The 27,394-nt window shown below is 38.5% G+C and overlaps 1 protein-coding gene across 2 annotated transcripts; it reads right to left on the reverse strand.

Annotated features, from left to right (window-relative positions):
- Window positions 1-7: 7 nt before the first annotated feature.
- Window positions 8-25,516, reverse strand: CSRP2 (cysteine and glycine rich protein 2). Of its 2 annotated transcripts, XM_077111497.1 has the most exons (6): window positions 25,386-25,516; window positions 13,974-14,086; window positions 11,051-11,219; window positions 1,844-1,973; window positions 1,074-1,167; window positions 8-535 (listed from the first exon to the last, which is right to left on the reverse strand). In XM_077111497.1, the coding sequence occupies exons 2-6, from the start codon at window positions 14,083-14,085 to the stop codon at window positions 459-461; spliced, it is 582 nt and encodes a 193-aa protein (XP_076967612.1). In that variant the 5' UTR covers window position 14,086; window positions 25,386-25,516; the 3' UTR covers window positions 8-458. The 2 variants fall into 2 exon arrangements, with proteins under 2 accessions (XP_076967612.1, XP_076967614.1); XM_077111499.1 differs by lacking the exon at window positions 13,974-14,086.
- Window positions 25,517-27,394: the final 1,878 nt, after the last annotated feature.

Below are 27,394 nucleotides of genomic sequence, written 5' to 3' on the forward strand. Positions count from 1 at the left end.
CCCCAAAAAAAAATTTCCACAAAGTATCTGTCAATTTAAAAAGCTAAAAAAAAACAAAACAAAACTGCTACACCTTCTAACATCTGTAATGCAAACATTAACCTACTGGGTCAACTGGGTGATAGGGTGGAATCTCTAACAATTAAAATGGAGGTCGGACCTAAATGATTTTCCACTAACTGAATCACAGCAGTTCCCCCAAAAGGTTAATTGAAAGGTACTGAACACCCAAATAAAGCTGAAATTTTATTTAAAATGTTCTTTAAAACGCTGGTGGAATAAAGCAAAAGGATGCAGTAATCTTTTCTCACAAGTCAGCTAGCCTATGCAAGTACAAGGTAATACATAGTACTTAAATGCTGCTAGAATTTCACAGTTGTTTAGTGTTAAGAGAGTATCTGTGCTTAGATTATGAAGAGATTCTCAGTGTGTGATGTTTGGGGTGGGAGTTTACACCTCTACTCAGCATGAACAAGGGCCCCTGCTCCTTGGCCATAGCCAATTCCCTTGGGCCCAAAGTTCTTTGCATAGCATCCTACAAAAGAAAAGAGAGAATTAAGCTTTGCTAACATTGCTTAAGATCCATGCAATATCACACTCCCATAAATTAAAAAAAAAACTCATAGCTACACCAAAAGGAGTTCAACTTATTTAAAATGTAAAACATGCCATGTAGTAAGTATCTTAAACATGCAAAGGCAAGTCCAAGAGTTCCGGTTCCAAAGCATTAAGCTCACATTCCCACTGAATTGCAAGCATGAAAATCAGGTCAGGTGAGTTATATGTCTGTATTCTGTACATATCTTCATATGCTTTGCTTAAAACATGACCTTGAAAGAAGACTATGGTGGGTTGGTTTGTTTAAGGGGTTTCTTTGCAGAAGAGTTTTAAATGATCAGGAATAAAATTGTAACTATCTTTCGGTCTTTTATTTTCAAATAGCCAGTGACACCATCCTTGCTCTTCCCTGTTTTCAGAGTACTGTTTTTTATTTTTAATGCTGATGACATTTCATTAATCAATAGCCAGTGTAGGATAGTCTTATGGACAACAATAATTGAAATTACTTTTACCTTTACAATAGATTTCACCTTCTTTCTCAGTCAGAGTTGTTGATTCAAGACTCTTTCCACACTTGGCACATCTGAAACAGTTTTTGTGCCAGGGCTAAAAGATACAAATGTGTTAGTATGTTTGAAAGGTCTGTTTCCTGCGGTAAAGCATAAATGCTATGGGAAGGAATGATCAACCCAAGGTGACTATGCTGTTCCAATCCCAACTAAAAGGTTGAAACTGGCCCTGTTCAGTATCTACATTCTTAATCTCCATAAAAGTGCTGGGGGTTGAACCATGCAAGGTGCCCTATCCTAACCTAAGAGCAGTCTCAGGCCTTGGCATAAACCTGCTGTGCTCCTTTAAAGACTGTAGTTCAAAGAGACTAGGTAAATCTTCCCAAGTCACATTCCATATTTAACAGTCTGGCCTTTTTTTTTTTTTTTTTTAATACATGGGCAGGCACCGAGAATCGAACCCGGGTCCTCTGGCATTCCAGGCAAGCGTTCTTGCCTGCTGAGCCACCGTGGCCTACCCCAGTCTGGCCTTTTTAGTAGACTTTGGTTGACTTTGTAGTTGACTTCAGGACCACCCCTATGAAAGCAAGTTTCTTTTAAATATAGATGTGATTTGTCAAACAAAAGGCACCACTTCAAAAAATTAATGATTCAGATGGAGATTCATTTTAAAGATGGTTTAATCCAAGACATTTATTTGTAAGACAAAGCACCTGAAAGTGGAGGGAATGGGGAAAAAGGGCATGGCAGAGTAATTCAAAACAGCACTTTACCTTTCCAGCTCCAATGATCTTCTCTGCAGCATACACAGAATCCCCACATCTGGAACACTTCTCAGCATCTCCATATTTCTGAGCAAATTTAGAAGTATTTGGATTTGTAGTAGGCCTGTGAGGTTGAACACTTGTAGGAAAAGAGAAACAAAAATTAGGCAAGATTTTCCAAAGGGCCCTATAAATCTCCCAGGCAGAAACAATGAGCTCTGGGACTTAACTGCAGTACTGCCTTATGGCTTGAAGGCCTTAGCTGGCTGGGTATAGGGGAGAGAAGAAAGATTACAGAGTTAATACTTTGACCTATTTGTGCGCTTATTGTTACAAAAAAAATGACACAGTTCCAAACTTAAGTATCTGTCCCTCTAAGTGTAAACATACCAGAATTAATTCTAGCTCCACGCAACAATTATGCTATGCTTTATAAAAACCCACCATAGTACATACTTTTACTCCCAAACTTACTTCATATTAGTACCACTAGAATATTTCTTTACTTCAAAGGAGACTAAAAATTCAATGTTAACTGTAGCAGTTAATTTCTGCAAAAAGGCCAGTTGATTTCAGTACTCTACTATAAAGAAAGTTAAGTATGTTTTCCAGATTATGTAATTTGCCAAAATATCTTAAAAAGGAAAAAGTGTGAATAAACTACCTTATTTATGGGGAAAAACTTTACTAAATTTGCCTATTACTATGCTATCTTTCTATCTAGCTTCTCTGAACTGGAATGGTGGTATTTTTGTCACTGTTTACAGGTTGCTGGGTAGGTCATATTCTCCTCATTTTATGCAGGAATTTTTTTTTCCATTCTATAAGTGGGTGCAGATATGTACAAAGCAAACATTTTGAGCCTAGAAAAGTGTGCTGGTTTGAAATTGTTACGTACTCCAGAAAAGCCATGTTTTCTTTTCTAATCCAATCTTGTGGGGGCAGACCTATTGTTTAGGGTGCAAACTTTGATTGGGCTGTTTCCACAGAGATGTGACACACCCAATTGTGGGTGTGACCTTTTGATTAGATGGAGGTGTGACTTTCCCCATTCAAGGTGGGCTCTAATTATTTTACTAGAGTCTTTAAAGGGGAAGCATTTTGGAGGAAGATCAGACACTTGGACAACAATTGCTTCAGAGCTGACAGACACAGACATTTGGAGATGTTTAGAGTACTGACAGAGCAAACCCTTAGACATGTACGTTTGGAGATGCAGAGCACAACACACATCACCACGTGTCTCTCCATGACATGCTACACAAGCCAGAACTCAGGTTGTGTCCCAGAGGAGCTAAGTGAAGGCCCACAGATGCTTAGAGGAAACCATTGGCCATCAGATAAGCTGGAAGCAACTGGGAAGAAGGACCAGCAGACGCCAGACACATCCTTCCCATTTACAGACACTGACCTTTCTTATGTCAAGGTATCTCTCTGGATACCTCAGTCTGAACAATTTTTATAGCCTTAGAACTATAAACTTATAACTTAATTCCCTTTTTAAAAGCCATTCTATTTCTGTTATATTGCATTTCTGGCAATATTCACAAACTAAAACAAGATTTAAAGGCCTTTCCAGAAGTATATAAATTAGTTGAGCAGATAAGATATATCAGCTAGCACTCAGCAAACAGTAGAAGCAAAGTGTCATTACTATTTTTTCCTTGACATAATTAAGTTACATATTAAGTCAAAATATTCATTTAGAAATTCTTTTTCATAAAACGATCTTATTCAAACTTTTCACACGCATCTTCAAAACATCTTCATCATGACTGTATCTACCTTTTTAGAGTCACTTAACGGTTTTCCAAAGCATATAGTCTTTACTTCCATCTAAATTGTTTAATAGACAGCATTTTATAAATTTTTATTGGATGTGGTACTAGAAATTTTATTCTAAACAACAAATATCAACTTACAGTACTAATTCATGGACTGGGTTAGCTTTAATTTCCTTAACATAGCATAGTTTCAAAATCTCCACAATTTACTGTATATAAATTTAAACTTGGTAAAATAATCTTTAAAAGTTCACTCACAGTATCTAACATTTGCAATTATGAGGCCATACTACCAAGAATAATTCCCAAATCTGCTAAGTCTTATGATAACAAGAACTAGCAGAGATTTCCTCCCATCCACTTTCTAACAACTCTGTAATATGAAGGTATCATTACCTTATATAACACTACATTAACAGAGGCGCCAAGGGTTAGAGAATTCGTAATTGGTGAGCCTGAACAGGTCTGCTTGAATCCAAAATGTCCTTGCCCACCCCATGCTCTTTCTTCAAGAGAACCTTGTAAAGATGTTTAGTCTCCATGATCATTATAATTACCACATACCCCAAGGGTGATCCTGACCACAGGTGCTCCTGGAGTTCAGGGGGGGGGGTCAAAGTCCTTAAGAAAGGTTCCTTGGAAAGGAAGATCGTACACCTGGTAATGAAAGTTGTGTAGAATGTGGCCAGGTTATGAAGAACACAAGGGCACAGATTGAGACGTAATAAAAGAAGCCTTATGCTGGAAAAGGTAGAAAAGCAGAGTAAATAAAGAAGGGTTTACTGGTCTCAGTGACTTAAAACTATGGTCACAATCACTGACCAACCTTTGGGCTCATGAATGATGAGTTGGTTTTTGGTTAGGAGAAGGTATACAGTTTTGTATGTTTTGAAAGGTTTGAAACAAGTTTTGGAAACAAGAATGGATTTCTGGGAAAGGATAGCAGAACAAGGGCAATGAACTTTTAACAAAGACAGTGATAAGCTGAGTTCCTGTGAATAATCATAAACATGCAACAATAAATGAGTCAGTCCTTGTGCAACTGGTACACAAGGCACCAGTATCCCAAAACTGTGAGCATGGAAAAAATAAAGAACAGAGAGGTAGACTTAATGGTGAATTCCCCCAGTGGAAAGAGCAAAGGTCTTAAAACCAGATGGACATAGGATCAAGTTCTGGCTCAAACATTTGTCTTTGTGATCTCTGAGCCTTGGTTTATTCATCCATAGAATGGAATCAGAGTATATACATCTCAAAGTTATTATGATGATTAGAGTTTTGGACATAAATTTTCTTCAGACCAAATGGTAATAATTATTTTGGGCATGCTAAACAGCACAGTGTTTAAGATTAGTAAGCTTTGGACTTAGACAAGGTTAAATTCCAGGGTCTGCAATTAACTGATAGTGAGACTTGATTCAAATTATCTCAATTTTTCTATGAGTAAGATGGGATTGTGAGTATTGTTATGAGGGTTATATGAGTTAATACATATTAACTTTGCACGGTGGCTTGCCCTAGTAAGGACATAGTAGTGGTCTTGTTCAAAGAAAGGCCTTATCCAACTTTGTACTTGAGTCTTACACCAGTTTTTTCCTCTTCAATCTAAAATGGATGGGAGAAATATGAACCTCAAATGGAGGGACATTTTTTAAAATGGGATTTTTTTAAAGGAATTAAAAGGAAATTCCAGACATAAGGGAAGATGGAGGAGTAGGGATTGGGGCAGGGCTCACCCCTCTTCCAAAACAGCAGGTGGTCAAGCAGAAACTGTCCAAAAATGCTTTTCTGGGGCTCCAGAGACCAGGGGAGTACTGTGCAGCATCCAGGAAACAGTTAGGACAAGAAGCCTGAAAAATTGCATCTAAAACTATAAGTGAATAGCTCCGGAGCTATGAGCCAGCACCCCCCCCCCCCCCAAGCAGCCTGTGGCAGAGTCCATATCTAGGTACTACAGCCAGAGAGAAGTGTGGAGGTCTTCTTCCCCAGGAAAAGGGAGGACATAGCTGAGGGCTATGATCAGCAAGTTTAGACTGCTGGCCTGGCTCTAAACTGCAGTTCTATCTTACCTGTACCTTACCTGGAACAAAAATTCTCATGACTATTGTTTCAACACTGCCAATGGAGGTTGAAAAAATGAAAAGAAAATTTTCTCCTAGGGCTGAGGGAAAAGTTTGCAAAATTGTGCCATCTGCTGGGCAGGCCAACTTTGGGGAGTTTAAAAAAAAAAAAAAAAGCTTTATTGTGTCTTTCCTGTGCCTCTCCCCACAGACTTTTAGAACTGGTCTGCATCCCATTCATAGGTCTCTGGCCTTGTTTTGATAATTAACATAGGCAATTCCAAAGGCTTAGAATAAACTGAACCAAAAGTTAAAGAAGTTCCTCAAAACCGCTAATTCACAATTAAAACCCTAGGCAAGGGAGAGAAACGATAACCAGGGTAAATTCATCAAGATAATCAGATGCCTACACATCAGCAAAGCATTACAAGCCATACTAAGAAACAGGAAAATAGGGCCCAGACAAAGGAACAAATTAAAAAGTCAGAGGAGATACAGAATTTTGAACTAATCAAGTATGTTCAAATAAATCTCTCAAATCAATTCAGGAAGATGAAGGAAAATAAAGCCAAAGAAATAAAGGATAGTAAGATGACACTGGGTGAGAATAAAGAAGAATTTGAAAGCATGCAAATAAATAACATGGGAATGAAACGCACAACAGATGACAATAAGAATACACTAAAGGCGTACAACAGCAGATTTAAAGGCAGAAGAAATGATCAGTGTTGTAGAAGATAGGACATCCAAAATGAACAGACCAAAAACAGATAAGAATGAAAAGAACTGAACAGCGTTTCAGGGACTCTAATGACAGCACAAAATGTTCAAACCTACATGTCATAGGTGTCCCAGGAGAAGAGAAGGGAAAAGGGGCAGAAAGAATATCTGATGAAATAATGGCCTAAAATTTCCCAACCTTATGAAAGATATAAATATCCATATCCAAGAAACGCAATGTACTCCAAACAGAATAAATCTAAACAGGCCTTCTCCAAGTCATTAGCATTAGACGTTCTGATACTAAAGATGAAAGAATTTTGAAAGCAACAAACAGAAAAGAGATTCATCACATACCAGGGAAGCCCAGTAAGACTAAATTCCAGTTTCTCATTGGAGGCAAGAAGGTAGTGGTATGGTATGTTTAAAGTATTGGAAGAGTAAAACAGCTAGCTTAGAATTCTTCATTTGGAAAAACTTTCCTTCAGAAATGACGGGGATGGGATGAGCTTGGCTCTGGTATCATGGGATGAGAAAGACTTCTTGACCAAAAAGGGGAAGAGAAATGAAAGAAAAAGTCTTAGTGGCTGACAGATTTCAAACAGATTCAAGAGGCTATTCTGGAGGTTATTCCTAACATATCTCTCTTTTCAGTTTTGGCATACTGGAGTAGCTAGAGGGAAGTGCCTGAAACCACTGAAATGTAATCCAGTAGCTTTGATGCTTAAGGATGATAGTATAACTATACAGCTTTTACAGTGTGACCATGTGATTGTGAAAACTTTGTGACTGACACTCCCTTTATCCAGTATATAGACAGATGAGTAAGAAAATAAAGACAAAAAATAAATAACGGGGGAATAGAGGGTATGGGATGTTTTGAGTGTTCTTTTTTATTTTTACTTTTATTCTTATTTTTATTGTTTATGGAGTAATGAAATGTTCAAGTATCAATTGTGATGATGAAATTATAACTATATGATAATACTGTGAACTACTGATTATATATTTTGGATGATTATATGGTATGTGAATATATCTTACTAAAATTGCATTTAAGCTCTTGTGAAGCTCTCAGCATAATGAAAAGAGTAAAAACAGAGACAGAAATAAGATACAATATATAAAAGCCAAAGGATAAAATAGTTGAAGTACATACTGCCTTTACAGTAATATAATTGAACATTAATGGATTAAACTCCCCAAAAAACACAGATTATCCACTCTGCCAAAAAAAAATGAGCCATCTATGTACTGCTTACAAGAGACTTGCATCAGATCCAATGGCAGGATACAAGATCAACATGCAAAACTCAGCAGTGTTTCTAAACACAAGTAATAAACAATCTGAGGTGGAAATGAAGAAAAAAGTTCCATTTATAATAGTAACTAAAAGAATCAGATATCTAGGAATAAATTTAACGAAGGATATAAAGGTCCTGTACTCAGAAAACAAAACATTGCCAAAAGAAATCAAAGAAGACCTAAATAAACAGAAAGACACACTGTTTCTGTGAATATGAAGACTAACTATAATTGTACCCAAACTGATTTACACATTAAATGTAATGCCAATCAAAATTCCAATAGCCTATTTTACAGAAATAATCCAATTAACAAATTTATTTGAATAGGAACGTGGCCATGATTATTAGCCAAAAACATCTTGAAATAGAAGTACTTAGTTGGAGGACTCATACTTCCTGACTTTAAAGCATATTTCAAAGCTACAGTGGTCAAAACAGCATAGTAATGACCTAAAGATAGATATATAAACCAATGAAATAGAATTGGGAGTTCAAAAATAGACACTCATAATCTCTGGACAATTGATCTTTTTTTGTTGTTGTTAAATATTTTTATTGACACATCTTCACACACATACAATCCATACATGGCGTACATACATGGCGTACAATCAGTGGCTCACAATATCATCACACCAGAAAAATAAAAGAAAAAAAGCAAAAGCTCATACATCCCATATCCTTTACCCCTTGGCTCTCATTGACTAGTATTTCAAATCTACCAATGGTCATTTGATTTTTGACAAGGCTGACAAAGCCCACTTAACTGCAACAGAATAGTCTCTGCAACAGACGGTGCTAAGAGAACTGGATATCCGTATCCAAAAGAATGAAGGACCCCTATCTCACCATATCCAAAAATTAAACCAAAATGGATCAAACACAAATATAAGAGCCAGGACCGTATAATTTCTAAAAGAAAATGTAGGGAAGCATCTTCAAGATCTTGTGGTAGGAGGTGGTTTCTTAAAAGCACAAGCAAAAAAAGAAAAAATAAACAAATGCGATTGCCTTAAAAATTGAATACTTTCGCAGTTCAGATGACTTTGTCAGAAGGTGAAATGGCAGCCCACTCACAGGAGAAAATATTTGGAAAACACATATCCAATAAGGGTTTAATATCCAGAATATATAAAGAAATCCTACAACTCAACAATAAAAAGACAAACAATCCAATTAGAAAATGAGCAAAAGGCCTGAGGTGACAATTTTCCAAAGAGGAAATACGAATAGCTAAAATGCACATGAAAAGATGTTCAATGTCACTAGCTATTAGGGAAATGCAAATCAAAACCACAATAAGGTACCATTTCATACCTACTGGACTGGCCACTATTAAAAAAAAAAACCAGACAACTGTTAAGTATTGGAGAAGATGGGGGATAAACAAGAACACTTATAAACTGTTGGTGGGAATGCAGAATGGTACAGCCACTGTGGAAAACAGTTTGGCAATTACTAGGGAAACTAAGTATAGAACTGACATATGATCCAGCAATCCCACTACTAGATATATACTCAGATGAACGGAAAGCAAGGACGTGAACAGACATTTGCACACCAATGTTCACAGTGGCATTATTCACAACTGCCAAAAAATAGAAACATTACATACAACAGAATATTATTCAGCTGTAAGAAGGAATGAAGTCCTGATGTATGCAACAAACCTTGAGGACATTATGTTGAGCAGAATAAGCCAGACACAAAACGACAAATATTGTATGATTTAACTAATAATTATAATGAGCAAAATCATCGAGTTAGAATCTAGAATATAAGTTACCAGGGGATAGAACTGGGGTAGAGAATATGGAGCTTATGCTTTATTTGTGCAGAATGTTTAATAAAGTTGATTGTAAATGCTTGAAAAGGGAGAGGTGATGATAACACTTTGTGAGTGTAAGAAACAATGTTTAATTGTGTGTGTGATTATGGATGAAAAAGGAAGTTTAGGATCATGTATGTCACTGGAAGGAAAGCTAGGGGATGAAACACGGGACTGTATAACAGTGAACCCTGTTGTGGATGATGAATGTGGTTTATAGTACAAATACAAGAATGTTCTTCCATAAGCTAGAACAAATGTACGTCACTATTACAGATGTCAATAATGGGGTAGCACAGGGGGAAAAATACACCTAATGCAAACTATGGGAAGAGTTATCAGTAATATATGTATTTTTTTGTACGCTGTATGGTAGGTGTCACATTTTATTACTTATCCATGTGAGTATCCCATTATTGGAGCACCGTTTCTTGAATTCCTTTGTTTGCTTGCTTGTTTGTGTGGGGAAGCGCATGGGCCAGGAATCAAATCTCGGTCTCCAACACGGCAGGCGAGAATTCTACCACTGAATTACCCTTGCACCCCCAGTTATCAGTAATATTTTAATATTCTTTCATCAGCTGTAACAAACGTACCATACCAATGCTAAGTGTCAATGATAGAAGGGTATAAGGTGTATGAGTGTTTTCATTTTTGTTTTGTTTGGAAGCAATGAAAATGTTCTAAAATTGACTGTGGTGATGAATGCACAATTCTATAACTATACTGAAAACCACAGATGGTACACTTTGGATGGGCTGTATGGTGTGTGAATAAAAGTTAAAAAAAAAAAAATCCTCTTTAGTCCTGTTAAAAAATATGTTTTCAAAAGAAGCAATTTGACAAACTTTTTTTCAAAAAAACCTTCTTCTTTGTCTTTAACATTTAGGTGGTCACGGTGGAGGTGGGAAATTCCAATAAAAAGGAACACTTTAGCCTCAACAAATTGCATGTAATGGTATGGAAAGACCAAAGAAATAAATATAAAAGAAAAATGCAAATTGCAAGAGAATACAAAAACATTCCATTTATGTGAAAAAGAAAAGTACATGTTTCTCTATGTACATAGATATCCCATAAATGTACCCAAAAAATTCTGGATAACATAGCACCAAATTGATGACAGATGGGAAGTTGAGTAAGGGAGGTTCAACCGTTTTGGTAAATATATAACAAAAATTCATCAAGGACTCCTTGTATGATTGCAAAATAAAATAAATAAAACTTGTAAAAAGAATACCAAAAAAAAAAAAGGAAATTCCAAATGAAGAAATTTAGCATGAAGATAAAACAACAAGTGAACTCTACAATTTAGCACCTTGCTACTTTGGTACAAAGCTTTTAACACCAGTCTCTAGTCAATCAAAGGGGACTTTAAGATCAGTCACTAGTTTACAGTAGACAATCTGAGTCACATTTTAATTTTTTATTTAAACTAAAATCTGGAAAGTCCTGGGCTCCTGTTCACCAAGCAACATTGTCATAACTCATTTCTGAAGGTAACTTTTCCAACTCACCTCTCTGGCTTGATGCCCAGCCTCTCACCACGGTCCATGTTGAGGGTGCCAGCACCCTGGCCATAACCATAGCCTTTTGGTCCATACTTCTTTCCATAGCAGGACTTGCAGTAGATCTCTTCATCATGAATTGCCACTGTTGTGCTATCTAAATTCTTCCTGCAAACCACTGAAAGGGAAAAAGTAAGATTTTGATGTGTTTTCCTTAAAACGATGGACACAGACACATGGTCTACAAATGGTAAAGACAGAGGCTCTCTTACATTCTTAGTTTATCCTGTGGTTTCTAAAAGCCACAGGGCGGCATCTGGACTGGTCAGCTATATTTGAGAATTATTTGCCTTCCTCCATGGATATGATATTTGTTTTAGAAATGTACCAGAGTTTGAAAATCCAGAAGCCTCAAACTTTTCACATGATTTACCTCTCTGGCAAGAGGGAGAAAGGTTTCAGAGAAGGCTACAATTACATGAACAGAAGGAACAAATCTACCAGCATCTTGCTCACAACCCTTCCACACTCAACCTCTTTAGCCTTTCATACCACATAGTTAAATCACAACCTAACAAAGAACAAAAGGATAGCTGGTTGCCTTGGAGTTGTCCTTATAACCACCCCCTCCTCAAAAAAGGCTGCCCCTGGGATAAAAACAGTCTTAAATCCAAAATTCTAGTTTTCATCACTAGTCCAGAATGGGGAAAAAGCATCATTCTTTACATCTCCCCACCAAACTGTTAAGAGGTTTAAAGTCTGCATGTTTTCCCTTCTGTCCCAAAGGAAAAAAATATATATTTTTTCTTCACTGATTTCTTGCCACAAGATATTTCCACATTTCTCACTTCATAAAACTCTCAAATGTAATCATGTTTTATGAAGACATAATTTCACTTTCTAAAACTTAATTAAGCTTAAGGAAAACAAGCAAATAGTGAAAGAGCTCACTGGTAGCACTGGAAATACCTACAATGGAAATAAAAAGATTAGTGTAGTTAAAAAGGGGATTCCATCCCTTTATTAAAAGGGGAATGGGGGGAAGCAGAGATAGAAGGAGGATGAAAAAGAGAGAATGAATGACTGAACAAGCTGGTTTGAAATAAAGTTAAATTATGAAGTTCCTATTATTTCAGACTAAAGTTGTCTTTGGTAGAATAAATAACATTATCTACTCTGGAAGGCCCATTATCTACTTGTTGAAGCCCAAGTACAGAAATATACTTACCCAAAAATAGAATAAACCTAGTAATGTATACTGCTGGAGAAAAAATATATGCTTAACAGAAATAAAAAAAATCAAATATGAAAAATACCTATTTTCATAAAATATTTATTAACCAAAGCAAGTTTCGGTATACGAATATTTTACTGTACAGCCACCACTCTTTGCCCGAGTCTTCGTCCTATTGTTTTCAGTAAAGGCCCTTTGGTCTACAAACTACTCTGAATTATTTCCTCATAAGGCTTCAGTCAGCAGAGACAGATATTAGGAAGGAATAATAAAAATGACCTGTGAAGAACTTGATATTTAATAAACATCAACTTAATGGTATAGCTTTTAGGGCTTAACCTAAATGAAACAAAATGATTGATAAGTCTCTGCCTTCTCTCTTTGTTCATGTACTCTCTTGAATACAAACCTACTGACAAAAAGGATTCCTTTAAAAAAATTTTAAAAAGTAGCTTCTAAGAGAAGAAATGGTTAAACCAAGTCTTCTGAGAAATGGTAGCTATTCTGAAGGAATAAACTGCAAACATTCTTTGTTGTATTTGTATTCTTTGTAACCGCAACTTTATGTGACTCCTAGTTGTCTGTGAGGCACTTATACTATAAAGATGTCCAGACACCTTAAATGCTGAGACCTAGAGGAAAAAAGGACAATTTGAAGTTGAGAAATGTTTTTTCTAAAGATTATTTCTTAATGTAACTAAATTTATTTTAACATATATAGTTTCTTACAGCAGTTTTCACTGTACAGTAGTACAGATACAGCAAGAGTCTATATGCATGGGTAAGTTCTGCTCCAGACAATAAATCCATTAAATAAAAGTTGTGATTTAAATCAGAAGAATAAGATTAACGAACAGCTTTCTAAAACTGCTACTCTACTGCTTTAAAACTGAACACTTAACTGTCAGAGGGATTTTTTTTTTTTAATTCAGGAGCTTATCTCCTGTTCTGTTTCTCTCATTATCCAGTATTTACTGTCCTTACAGCATATAAGGCATGTGCTGTTTTATCTCCTACTTCCCATCTATGCCAGACACTGATCATTTTCTGGCTAGCAAAAATAGTAATTTCCAACTTTACACCACACAATTTTCATACCCTAAGGTCCTTTTTATCACATTTAGAATATCAATAACCAGAAATAACTGAACATTCGCTACCAGAGAAGGTAGACTTTGAGCTTACAGGGACTTAATCATTTGAATTTCAATTATTGTTGCGGTAAGACAAAGCAAGTAGGCTTCAAAGAGAAGAAGGCCAGACAGAAAGAAAAAGCTGGGGCAGATGCGGAACAATTCATTCATTAAAAAAATTAGGTCCAAGCCCTTACAATATGCCAGAAACTGTGACATGCTAGGTGACAGGCCACATAAACACTGAGGTCACAGTAGAGCAGAAGAGACAGATGTACTAACAAGTAAAATACAGTCAAGACCAAAAAGTGAAAATGAAGGCCAGGAGCCATAGGGACCCAAAAAAAAGGCCAAATATTTTGTGTCACCCCTGCTGTCCTTGCTTCTGCCAGGCTGAGCAATTATAATGGGATAGGAAGGCAAAAACCACTTCTGCTTTTAAAGTAACTTTAGCAAAAGTTACCTTTTTTTTTTGGTTAGCAAAACTACAATTTTCCACTATATAGGTAAATTGAAATGTTTACGTATTTATTCTGTCAAAGGTCAAACACTGGGCCATACTCACTGCACAGAAAACAGCAGCGGTGGAAGCTTTTCCCATCACACTGCACCTCTTCCGCATGGTACACGGTCCTCCCACAGGCCCCACACTTGTTTCCACCTCCCCAGACAGGCATTCTGAAGAAATAAAGGACACGTAAATGCATTAAAATGTTCCCCTACTGTATGTGGTGTATTACAGGTTCCCTAGAGAGTCCATTAAACCCACAGGCCAGCTGTGGATTTCATTTCTTTATGAACCACTCTAACCACATGTATATTGGCTTGCGTTCCTCCAAAATAACCCCATCTCTTCTCCCAAACTACAGCTTTCGTTAGGAAACTCAAATTTGTTTCCCACAAGGTTTTTCTTCCCCACAAGACAAAGGACCGTCATTCAATAGCATAACACATGTCTCCAGGCACAAAAACCATGCCACTAACATTTACAGGAATTTAGGAAAAGTGTGGGGTGTGCAATGACAAACACCAAGTCCCTACTCTCCACACCCACAAACTTTAATGAACTTAGAAAAAATCAACTGAAGAACTTACACTTGGGTGGAGGTTTTTATTACATGTTTAATTCACTGTAATATCAAATTCTTAACATTTAACCTACATATAAATAGTTGTGCCTGACTAGCTAGTACAATTGTATGCATGGAGCCTTGCTGTAACCACAACAGACATCTAGCCAGATGGCTATGATTTAAGTTTCTGTGCTTCACTAATCCTAAGGTCCCCTTAACTCCCGACTCCCACCGCACCATGAAAATCAGTGAGTCCAACCAACAGTTGGTTTTCTGTCTTTGACAGTCCTGTCAGTCCACACAGAATATGCTACCAAATTCCCTTCCCAGCAATAAGAATTGCTTGTCGGGAAGGTCAGAATAACCTCCGAACACTGTGGTCTGATTTGAGACCTGGAAGTTTAAATCCTGGGCTATCCTACTACTATGTGGAGCCAACATTTTCTAAGCTTTCTTTCTCTACTAATTGGTCTACCTGGATGCAGTTTAAAATGTCTACTTCTGAATGGCCAACATACTGGCCTTTGAGAAATTTGTTCTGCTAAGAAGGCATATTTTGATTGCCCAGTCCCAAGTGCTATCTAAAAGTATTATAAAATAATTCCTTTTTTCCCCCCACCATCATTTTCAGACTTACTTTCTGAGTGGTTATTTGTACCCCTTGCCTCAGATGAGCAAGGCTGCATATCTCCTGGGATGAGGAGCTTGCCTATCCAGGTAACAGCTAGTTAAGAAAGTTAAAACATCCCTACTAACCCAAACCTGGCTAGAAGGAAAGGTTAAAGAGAAAGCCTGAACAGAAAAAAGGGACGGTGAGTATCTGTTCTACTGCCATTAAGATGATCCAGAAACCAACAATTTCCTGAACATTAAGATGAAATCTTTCCACAAGAAACACTTTAAGAATTAATTATTGTGGTGGACATCTTTCTGGCACACAGTATTTGCTTGTCCTTCTGGTACTGTCTTCCCCAGAGTTTCTTCAAGGGAAGTACCTGGTCCTTTCTTGCCCCATGTGGTTTAGAGAAGTACTTATCAAAATGTTGTTTCCTACTTATTCCTGCAAAGGACAGGCTAAGCCTACTTACAAATATGCCTAAGAGTTACCCCAAAAGAACCCCTTTTTTGCTCAGATGTGGCCTCTCTCTCTAAGACAAGTTGGCAGGTGAACTCACTGCCCTCCCCTCTACATGGGAGAGGACTCCCAGGGGTGTAAATCTCCCTGGCAACATGGGACAGAACTCCCAGGATTCACTGGGACCTGGGATTTTGGAACTGAGAAAGCCTTCTTGACCACAAAGGGGAAGACGGAAATGAGACAAAATAAAGTTTCAGTGGCTGAAATATTTCAAACAGAGTCAAGAGGTTATCCTTATGTATTATATAGATATCCCTTTTTAGTTTATGGTGTGTAGGTGTGGCTAGAGGGAAGTACCTGAACCTTTTGAGCTGTGTTCCAATAGCCTTGATTCTTAAAGCCAACTGTATAACAATAAAGGTTTTACAATGTGACTGTATGATTGTGAAAACCTTGCGTTTGATGCTTCTTCTCCAGTGTATGGACAAATGAGTAAAAAATATGGATAAATTAGGGGGGAAAAAGGGTAAAATAGATTGGATGTAAATACTGTGGGTCAATGAGAGGGAGGGGTAAGGGGTATGGGATGTATGAGTTTTTTCTTTTATCTTTTTATTTCTCTTTCTGGATTAATGCAAACGTTCTAAAAATGATCATGGTGATGAATACACAACTATGTGATGATGTTGTGATCCACTGATTGCACACCATGTATGAATTGTATGTCTGTGAAGATTTATCAATAAAATTTTTTTTTAAATATGGTTTCCTGGTGATGGTCAGCCATGCTTGTTACCAAATCATGAAAACACTCAGGAGTTCAGCCTTCAGCAACTTTTATACAATTTTATGTCACAATCAAAAGCATGATCAGTGGACTCATCTTGTTGAACAGGGTATATACCCAGTCTGTACTTGGAAATTAAAACAAAAATATAGACCTTTACCACAGATAGTTTGAGAAGCACTAGTTTAGTTGGTATTACCTTCACTCCCAACTCCAGAGCTGGGCATGTCACTCTGTAATGGCCAAAAGATCCTGGCATTCCCCCTCCCTACACAGTGATTGGTTTAGGAATGGGCACAGGACTTGATCCAGTTCAATAAAGTGGAAGCCAGGACTTTGGTTTAGAACTGTATGATCCTTATCATAGAGTTTCTAGCAGTTCTCTAGCCACTACAAAGAGAAAGTCTGTTTAAAAATGGAGTCAGCTCAGTGAAAAAGAGAGTAAGGGAGAATACGTTTAGACACATTAAGCCCCTGAATTCAGCTGTGCCTCATCTTATTTTGTACTTCTCAGTTGTGAGTCAGTATATTCTCTTTTTAAACTATTTGGAGATGGAGCTGCTGTTCCTTGAAACAAACACCACCACCACCACATATATACACTGAGTCCCAACTGATATGACTAGTTAATACTAAACTGTTGGTCTACCTTATAAAACGCCTACTTCCTCCTCTACCCAGTTTAGTGTGACTTGGTAAGTAATTTCTCATCATACTAGAACATGACATGTTTAATACCAACCTGGTACATTTTTACACATATTTTAATTTAAAACAATCACCAATAAGGAGTCAGATTTTTTTTATCAAGGCTACAGTTAGACTATATTGTTTGAAAAACATTTAAAAATATATTTTTTAAAAACTAACCGCTTATTAAATATATATTTTTTAAAAACTAATAATTCATGAGTAAGCCTCTCCACAGCACCCAGAAATCACTTATTCCCTTTCCTGGCGACAGGTATTCCATTGTTTACATCCAGAATAAACTAGAGCCTGACTGTATAACCCAGACACAAAGCTCTGGCTTGAATTTGGAGTGCAATCAGAGATACTAACTTTGCCCTATTGCTCCAAAGTTACCCATGACCTGTGTTCTGGGATGGAACAGACATGTGCTAGAAGCCCCCTCATGATACCTGAGAAAACCAAAGGCCAAATCCAGGCTTGTGAGTAATGGCACTCCAGTCACTTAAAACTGGATGCCAAGCATCAATAGTACTGCTGCTTTTAAAATACTTTCTTGAGGCAGTTCTCATACTAGAACGTCAAGTGTTTAATACCATCCTGGTATATTTTCACACATATTTTAATTTGAAACAATCACCAATAAGGAGTCAGATTTTTATATCAAGACTATATAGACTGTGTTGTTTGAACAGTATTTAAAAATATATTTTTAAAAAACTAATCATTTTCTTGAAGACGACAGTATAATGATACAGCTTTTTACAATTTTGACTGTGGGATTATGAAACCTTGCGTCTGATGCTCCTTTTGTCTAGGATATGGACAGATGAGTGGAAAATATGGATAAAAGATCATGGGGCAAAGGTTAAAATGAATTGGGTAGGTGGTCAATGGGAGGGACGGGCAAGGGGAGTGGCATGTGTGAGTTTTTTCTTTTTACCTCTTTTTCTGGAGTGATGCAAATGTTCTGGAAGATGATCATGGTGATGAATACACAACTATGTGATGACATTGGGAGCCACTGTTTGTACACCATATATGGAGTGTTTGGAATGATAAGATTTATCATTAAAAATATTTTTTAAAAATTCATATATATATATTTAAAAACTGATCACCTTATTATTCTCTCCTATGCAATTAAAAAGCAGCCTTTTTTTTTTAAGAGGGCATATCTTCCCTTTTTTAAAAAAATTTTCAGGTCATCTTAATTTCACTCTCTGTAAGTCAAGTCTAATTTCTATTGTACATGTCACATCAGTCAAATTTCTGTAACAGTCAACTTACTATGTTATAAGTTTCTTGCCTTTGAGGATGAGGTGCATGTCTGTATTCCTCACACCACCTACCAGACTACTTGCACAAAGCGAAATATTTCATTTCTATTGTTCTAAAGAATCCTTCCATTTTCAACCTACTTATAAAATCCCTAGTTAGATCTCTGCTTATCCAGACAAAGGCTTCCTATGCACTTCTTCTTGTGATATTTTTGGATTCTAATTTAAATTTCCAAGTCATTAACCTTTTAAAATTCCATCCAATTTAAGGGCTTCTAACGAATTTCTGAAAAAACCTCTGTGTGGTACAAGCAAATGGTATAAAAGAAAGAGCATCTTCAAGAAAGCTTTAGCTGAATTTGTTCTTATTTTTTAAGTTGGATAGTGGGTAGGTGAGTTTTCCTTATATTATTCTTTATTATATATGTCTGAAATATTTCAAAATGGAAGCAAAAGATAGGTCAAGTTGGTTTAGATCAACATGAAAAACTCCACTATAAAAGTTGTGCAACCTTGGCCTTAGTTTTCTCCTCTGTAAGACTGGGAAAGTAGTTCTTTCCACCTCACAGATATGTTGTAAAGATAAACAAGGTGAACAAATGCCTTAGTAGACGTCTGGTAACCGTTAGCTTGAGGATGGACAGGGCATCTCATACTACCATCCTCTTACCAGAACTCCAGTAGGAGAAACCCATGGACTAGCACCTAAAGAACACAGCTGCACAGCAACAAACAGGGTACATAAGGGAAAAACTTGACTGTAGTTGAGTCACACAAACCATACGTATTAAAAACTCCTGCCTTCTTTTTTCTGGGACATTAAAATGCACTGCAAATATAACAATAATTCCATATGGTAGTGACTGTCTAAGAATTTAAGTTGGAATTGATACTTTTAAGCTGAAACCCTACAGTCATTTCCCTGATTTGGCAGAAGGAAGTGCAGTGATCTTCCATTTCTGTCATTCTTGGCATTGCCCTGTATATAAAAAAAAATAAATTAAAAAAAAAAACTGAAGTCTTCATTTTTCCTACAAGCCTTTGGCTGCGCTATTCCACAACAGCTGACATCAATCACAGTAAACTGGATTTGCACTGAGCAATCTGGGCTGCCTGGCTTTCTCCAGTCTTATGCATTAATTTGCAGAATGGCAAGAGGAAAAATACAATCCCACTTTACACGTTATCTCTCAAAACAGGCCCAAAAAAAGGCACTGTTTCTTAATCTTGTACTTTGATTTTCAATGTCCGCAAGAGTTCCAACATCAGGATTTGTCTACTGAATTAGTGTTTTAAAAGCTTGGTTTACATCTGATCATCTATGTACTATTTTTCTTTTCAACTTTTCCCCAATCCAAGACACCACCCAAAATTCATAAGACTTACTTACCCCTAGGGGAAATTACTGTAGTCTAAATCTGAATCACCTCGTGGTAAAGTTGCCTCATCCACTACATAACCAACTGAGCCACAAAATGATCACACAGATCATTCTCACAGCACCTACACTGCATCTGCCAGCTTATTTTAGAACCTGAAGTGGGGCTGAATTCATGAATTTCAGGTCCATGTCACCACTTACAGTTTAAGTTACCTGCTCTAATACTGAAGGTTTGGAGTGAATCTGTCTATAAACCCCGATTCTAAATACTTCCTAAACTTTGATTTTTTTTTTTTTTTTACTACATACACAGCTTTGTTATTACACTAGAACCTTGCTACAATCCAATTTCTCAAAGGGTACTATTTATTATAAACCTGTCTTACCTTGAATCACAATGGGGAGGGTCACATGTTAAAAAATGTAAGTAACATTGTCTCCAATTACAATGAGTTTTAGCAAGGCCAGGCTTTGAGAGCTGTACTTGGAAATTAAGCTTTACTCAATTCTTGTTCTAAAATTTTTTTCTTCTACTAACCAAATTACTTGCTTGGTCTACTGCCCTCATCCAAGTGAATGCTAAGGAACCAAAGATAGATTCTTCACGTTTTACAAGTCAACTAGATGTTCTATTTGGCTTCCTGTAGCCAAGCCAAAACTTCACCCTGGTCTTTAAAAGCCAATTAAGAGCACAGACTTTGGAGTCAATATAATCACATTTCCCTCATGTATAAAATGAGGATAACAGTACCTTCCTTATAAAGTTGTTGAGAAAATTAAATGAGATGTTTATATATACTAGGCACTCAAAACATGGTAGCCTTTATCATCAATGTTTATCGATATTCATCTTTCCCTACCCATCTCATTATCTGTTCCATCATTATGACTCAATCCCTGCCCTACTGACCTCACTCCCTCATCTAATAACTCCTGACTTCATTTCTATATCTCAAGGATTCTTCTAGGGTATAAGCAGCTTATAAAACTGTGTAATGCTTTATTGTTTGTGAAGCTCTCTTGAATTAATAAAATGTATTAATTCAGCATTTCCTAATTCATATACTGAGTTAAGAGTTGAGGATAAAAAGGTTATATGGGAGGATATCTTTTTCTCCAGAGAGTTCTACTTTGATGGTAGAAATACATAGACAAAAAAAAATGGCAATGTAATATAACCAATGACAAAGAGACATATACAAAGAACTTTGGGATATCTGCATGGTTTTCTTATACATGGTTTACTTACTTAGGGATTGCAAGAAGGTTTTACTTTATAAATCCACTAATAGTGAGTTGCTGGAACAATATCAAGAAGGGTTCTAAAGTTCACTTCAGGTTCTGTAGTAAAGATTATTGTGATTAACAATGTCCACCATGGAAATTGAAGTATACATGCCACATTTCAGACATTCCTGATACTTGCAGTTTGAAAGCTAGTTATCATCTCTGTGATCTTGGCCAAGTACTTTAACCTATAAAACTCAACCTCCTGAGCTGTAACTTGGAAGTGGATAGGCACTATTTCATAGGGTAACTGTAAGGGGTTAATGAGAGCATGTCTGTAAGTAAAGTACCTTGCAAAGAGCCAGTATTACACAAATATTGGCTTCTCTTCCCTTCAAAAACACTGCTAGGTCTGAATGTAGCAACCTAAAACTCAGTCCTAAGTGACTTGCTGGGGTCACTGATGTCCAAAGAAGCAAATCTAGGTTCCACACATTTTGACTCCAAACTACAAGCTGTCCCTCAAAATTCCATCTGATTTTCTGCAAAAGGCATTAAGGGTTGAGACCATTCAAATCACCTGAGAAAGAAATATCAATCCTTGAATTACTAAATAAAGCACAGGACTAGCTCCTCTCCGGACAGTCTTCATCCTTTCAACAGTGAGTGCCCTGTATGTGCCAATCTCACACCCAAACTGCTACGTTCAACCAAAAGGCTCTCTACTACTCCTGTCTGCCAAATAGACCTAACCTCACTACACAAGGAAGTGCCCCCTTTATCTAGTACACTCGGAGTTCATTTCAGCCTCACCACTATAAATCCTAATTCTATATCCTGTTACCACTTATGTCTTCAACTTGGTGTATAGAAGAATCCTTGTCACAGATTTAGATACAACTTGCAAAATCACATAACTGTAACTAAAATACAATTATGCTATAAGCCCAGTAACTCTAACAACCACAATAGCAAGGGACTATCTGTGTAAACTACAAGATACTTAATTTTTCTAACAACTCAATGTTTGCATGGCTTTTACTTGAAATCAGTTTGACATTTATAGCCAAAACTGTTTACTTGACAAATGATCTTAGTTCAGTTATTTGATTAGCTACTTTTCTCATTTCATAAATGAAGATAATGCTAATTTATATAAGGTAGATCTGAGATTAAACAATACATGTTAAACACTGAGAATGCCTATCACATGAGTTAATAATAGCATACTATTAAAAAGCTTACTATAGTCTTCACTTATATGAAGTATTTTACTCCCTTTTAACTCATTTAAGCCTCATAATTCAGGTAGGCATGATCATTATCCCCATTTTATGGATGGGGAAACTGAGGTATAGCAGTATTAAATGGCTTATAACTATGAAACCAAAGCAAGTTTACCAACTCAAGTTAAAAATTCATAGCAATAAAATTCAGTCAAACTGTACTGAGTGAATGTGGATTTTATGGATGGGGAAACTGAGGTATAGCAGTATTAAATGGCTTATAACTATGAAACCAAAGCAAGTTTACCAACTCAAGTTAAAAATTCATAGCAATAAAATTCAGTCAAACTGTACTGAGTGAATGTGGATTTTATGGATGGGGAAACTGAGGTATAGCAGTATTAGATGGCTTATAACTATGAAACCAAAGCAAGTTTACCAACTCAAGTTAAAAATTCATAGCAATAAAATTCAGTCAAACTGTACTGAGTGAATGTGGCTGATAATGTTTCACTGAAACTAAACCACTGCTAGCAATACAAATATAGTACTGGCTTCTATGGTTATGACACAGGTGTGTTTTTAAATTGGGCATTTCCTGTACTGCTGTGTGTTGGATAAGAATTCTCTCTACACTTTTCTGGAAGTACTGTGAAACCATGAAACCTTCTTTCCTAAAGTAAGCTAGGAAGTCATCCTAACATATTACACTATTTCTGTCCCCTTCTTATTAGTCAAGGGCACTTAGTAATGCTGTTGGCATATTAAGATGGTGAATAAAAAAGCCAGGAACCTGACATCCTTCGAAGATGATTCACAATATATCTCTATTGTTTTTCCTCTGTGATTTTCAACAAAACAAAATTTTTAAGCCATAACTTGTGCCCCCTCCCTTCATAATCCAGTTTGAGAAACACTGTCTAGAGTCAGGTTCTCAACCCAAGGTCCACAGATTCTTGAAACTGTGGAGATCATGTTACCGTGTAGTTTACTTTTATAAACATTTCAAGAGTCCAGAGGCTTCACCAGAATGCCATAGGGTTTTGTGATGCAGTTAGGAATCCCCACCTATGTATTCAAGGGCCCAAAGAAGTCTGAAGATCAACACACAAAAATCTACCACCCAACAACCCCAAGGAATTCCATGCAAATACCAGCCTAGGAAATGATCTAGTGCCTTGAGGAAACCTGTGATCATCTTCATAGGGAAGAAAGCTGGCCTCCAAGCAAGGCCAAAGAGGTATAGTTTAGGTTTGAGTCAGCTCTCACTGGTAGCCATTTCCCCCACATAGTCGACAAGTCTGCAAGACATTTTTTAATTACAAGGAATCTCTCCAAGCTGGCTGGGTGGGGTAGGTCTGTACAAGCATTAACATACCTCTTGACAACCCTATAAGGTATGTATTATGCCCATTTTACAGGATGAAGTAACTGAAGCCAGAGAGTCAAGTAACTTGCCCAAGGTCATCAAACCATAGTGCTGGAACAGGATCTGAATTTGGGCCCAGCTTCAGTTCTATCCTTCCTGACATGCCATGCTTCCTCTACCTGGCTCATTTTATTCACTTTACTGTTTGTTTTTGACAGAGATGAATGAGAGGCGCAGAACTCCACAACTATTCAGTGGCAGGGCTGAGGCAGGCCCTCACAATCCTCACTTACTGCTGTCCTCTCTACTCTATAACACTATTTTTGCTTTTTTAGTATAAAACACAATTTCCCCCAAACCCAAGTATTTGACCTATAGCAGGTGTTCAATCAGTATTTAAGGAACCTATGAAAAATTTATGAAATGTTAGATCAACTCTAATAACAAATTATCCATTCTTGGGTCAAATTAAATCTTTGTTTCCACAATTACATCATTCATTCAATTAACCATGCTGGCCCGGATCCAACCATTTTTCAGGTACCCAAAATGCACTGTTAGTTTCAAAGATTCATAGGAGGTAGATTCTGCCTCTGCAGTAGCTGTGTCCTGAAAGATCAGAGGGAACTAAGAAGCAGAGTAGAAGAGTCCCTGATAAGTGTTGATAAAGCATCAGTGACAATGAACGAGAGAGAGATGACCCAGAAAGTGTGTGTGCGCATCCCTCATAAAATCTGTTCTGTTCTGGTATACTGTTTGAAATTATGGGAGATTTCTCCTTTTAAAACCATCCATCTCCTGAAAATTTTGTATCAAATTATAGCCAAATTTGTGGCTGTCCTATTTGAGTTCTTGTCATTTTACAGGTAGACCTTTAAAACAGGGTGATTAGAAAAATCAAGAACTAGAGAGCATTTTTACCTCAAAAGTTAAAAAAAAATACTACTCAAAATAAAAACAAGAGCATTTCTGTACGGAGAAGAATTTATAAAGTGAAAATAAGCTTGGTAAGCCGACTGGATATAGAACAGGTTTAATATTTTAGGTAACCATTTAAAAAAATTATCCATCAATCCGCTTGGTTTAGAAAGGGGGCGCCCTCCCGCAGGGCCTGCCTGTGAAGCTAGCTCTAGAACCCAGGTCTATTTTTAAGGACCTGTTGCAGAATTTCACAATCAAGTATTCGGGCTTCCCTTCTTTGTACGTGAATGATAGAAAGTCACAGAAAAAAAAAAAAAGCTAGGGGTAATCGATTTGATGCTTCTCTGCTGTTTCTTCACCCTCTAAGGTTCTGTGCCCGGTGGACTGCGACCACCAAACAATGGGGATGCCAGGAGTTCGGTACAGCCTCGGGGAAAGAATTCGGGCTGGGCGTGCAGCAGAAGCCCACACTGCGCCCAGGTCTCCCAACCAGCCCCTAGGAAAGCCCGGGGTCACGCAATGCACTCCCGGGCGGAGGAGATACCGTGACTCGGGCCCCGAGCCCCCCTCGGCCGAGGAGGGACCGGCTGCAGGAGAAAGAGGCCTAAGGATACTTTCTCACATCGCCTCAAGGGCGGATTCGCCGCCACGCTAAACTCTTGACCCCGCCTCTTCTCCCGAGAAGCCGGTATTGGGAAATTAAAAGTCCGGGCACGATTATTCATCAGCTCCCGCAAACCCTGGGTCCGAGCGCAGGGTCGCGGCGGTCACAGGAAGATGCCGCGGGCGGGGGTGGGGAGGGGGGAGACGCAGGGGTGAGGACCGCTGGGGGCACAAATGGGGCCGGGATGGAAACGTCAGAGAAGACGCGGGCCCCGGCAGGATGGCCTGAGGACCCCAAGAGACTGGTGGAGCCGCGGAGACGCTCCCAGCGCGACTACTCACTCGAGTCCGAGGCGACAGCACGTTGCGGGCGGAGGCAGCGAGGACAAACGGGAAAAGGAGCCGGAGCGGGACAGGAGCTGCTGCGAAACGCGCGCGGGCGCCTTTTAAAGACCTCGCGTGGGCGTGGCTGATTTGAGCCCCGCCCCCGCCCTCCCGCCGGTCCGCGCGGATTCCCGGACCTGCTCCGCGAGGCTGGGCGTCAGGCGGGAGGGCTGGGGGTAGCCCGCTCCGGTCACGCGACGAAGACACAGAAGGCAGGACTCCCGCCCCTTCCTGAGGCGTCCGCCCAGCCCAGCACCTTTCCACGTTTCGTGGCCGCTCCCGTCAGCTTTACTCCCCCATTTCCCTCCACCACCGTCCCCTAGGCCACAAACAGGACCGAGGAAGTTTCCAGAAGAGATGAGTTGAGAAGGGGACTTCCTTACCCACCAGCGAGGCCGCAGGACGGTCCCGTCGGGAAATGGCCCCCGCCGCCCTGCCGCTGACCCTTCTTGCCGCGGCGCCCACTCCCAGTCCTCACGAGGGAACGACCCAAGGTCGGGGAGGCTCCCGCAGGAGAACATTGACCGAAAGCCCAAGGTACTCGAGGTCGGGGGTTCCGACCCCCCCCACCCCCGCTCTTCTTAGCCTTATAAATAAGCTCAACATAAACACCAACTTCCCTAGTAGACAAATATTCTCCGGTTTGATTTCCAGCTTCTGGGAATCCACAACCTTCCTGCTCTTAAAGAGCAAAATTTCTCATCTAGACTAAATAAATGACGTTATGAAAACGCCTCAATCCAAAGCGTTTTAGTTTTCCCACCGCGAGGGCACAGCAGCGGGGGAAGCAGAAACGCGGTCGCAGCAAGGCCCAGGGTACCATCTGTTAATGTCTGAAAAGCCAGTGACGACCGCAGAAACATGGTACCTGAGCTACAGGATGATTTATTGTTTTAGATGAAAAAGGAAATCAGCTGTCGCGTCTCCGTCTGGTCCACATTCTGGACCTACTGACAACTTTTCTGCCCTCAGCGATAATACCTAATGAGGGCTGATATTCGGGTGTGGGGAACCCAAAAATGACAATGAGCAAAACTAAGCTTCTGCCCACAAGAGCAATAGCCTTCATTGGTTCACTTTCTCAGCCTCAAAACTATTGACGTTTTGTCTCGGACAATTCTTTGGCGTAGGGCTCTCCTTTGCGGTTGTAGGATGTTTTGTGGCCACTACCACTAGATGCCCATAACACAGCCTGCCCCATTGTGACAACCAGAAATATCTCCAGGTATTGTCAAGCCTCCCTCACACCCCCACTAGGTTCTCAATATCTGCATGACAAAGCCCCAAACTGGCTTATGATGCTATTGTTTTATTTCATAGGCTGGAGCCAATTGGGGACAGACTTATTGTAATAGCAGCCTTAATTCTCTGTTAACCAAGTACTGTACAAAAAACGGAGTGGTGCTCTGTATCTTTTGATACAGTGGCAAAAGTGAATTTTTCCTGTGTGCTGTAAGATTTTCTAAATGTGGGTAATCCTTATTTCCATGATATCAACCAATGTAAGTTCCTTATTTTCATGATATCAACCAATGTAAGTGACTAGACTCCTGAGACCCACATGAAAATGCTGTTCCTCAGACTCTACACCTGCCTTCCTTCTGTTGCTTGCAGAACACATTTTTCATTGCATAGGTTACTGTGGTGTTTCTGAGTTAGGTAACCATATCAGTGAATTTCACTGTAGTATTGGTTTTGAGCAAACATTATGCTCTGTCTCATACCCTTGAGTTCCTTCTTGATGCTTCTCTGTGGAAGGGGTCTCCCCAACCTGTTTGCTTCCCATCCAGGCTCGTGTTGTCCTTAATTCCACAAGCTCATCCTATCATTTGAAGCTGTGCTTGCCTCTGACCTAAAAGTGTTTGTTATTTTATCCCTATTTGTATTGGCCTCAGTATAGTTTGCTCTGAATCTGGAAATGATGTACATTTGATTTTGAATAAATTTGTATTTAATTATCAACAATT

Source organism: Tamandua tetradactyla, chromosome 7, assembly GCF_023851605.1.
Source record: "Tamandua tetradactyla isolate mTamTet1 chromosome 7, mTamTet1.pri, whole genome shotgun sequence".
Classification (NCBI taxonomy): Eukaryota; Metazoa; Chordata; class Mammalia; order Pilosa; family Myrmecophagidae; genus Tamandua; species Tamandua tetradactyla.

What these genes read in the sequence shown, in the direction of transcription:
- CSRP2 (XM_077111497.1), bottom strand. Translation starts at nt 14,085, where the DNA reads ATGCCTGTCTGGGGAGGTGGAAACAAGTGTGGGGCCTGTGGGAGGACC. An exon ending in CCGCTGCTGTTTTCTGTGCA is followed by an intron (nt 11,220 to 13,973) that starts GTGAGTATGGCC and finishes TTTCCCTTTCAG; the next exon opens with TGGTTTGCAGGAAGAATTTA. An exon ending in CTGGGCATCAAGCCAGAGAG is followed by an intron (nt 1,974 to 11,050) that starts GTGAGTTGGAAA and finishes TTTTCCTACAAG; the next exon opens with TGTTCAACCTCACAGGCCTA.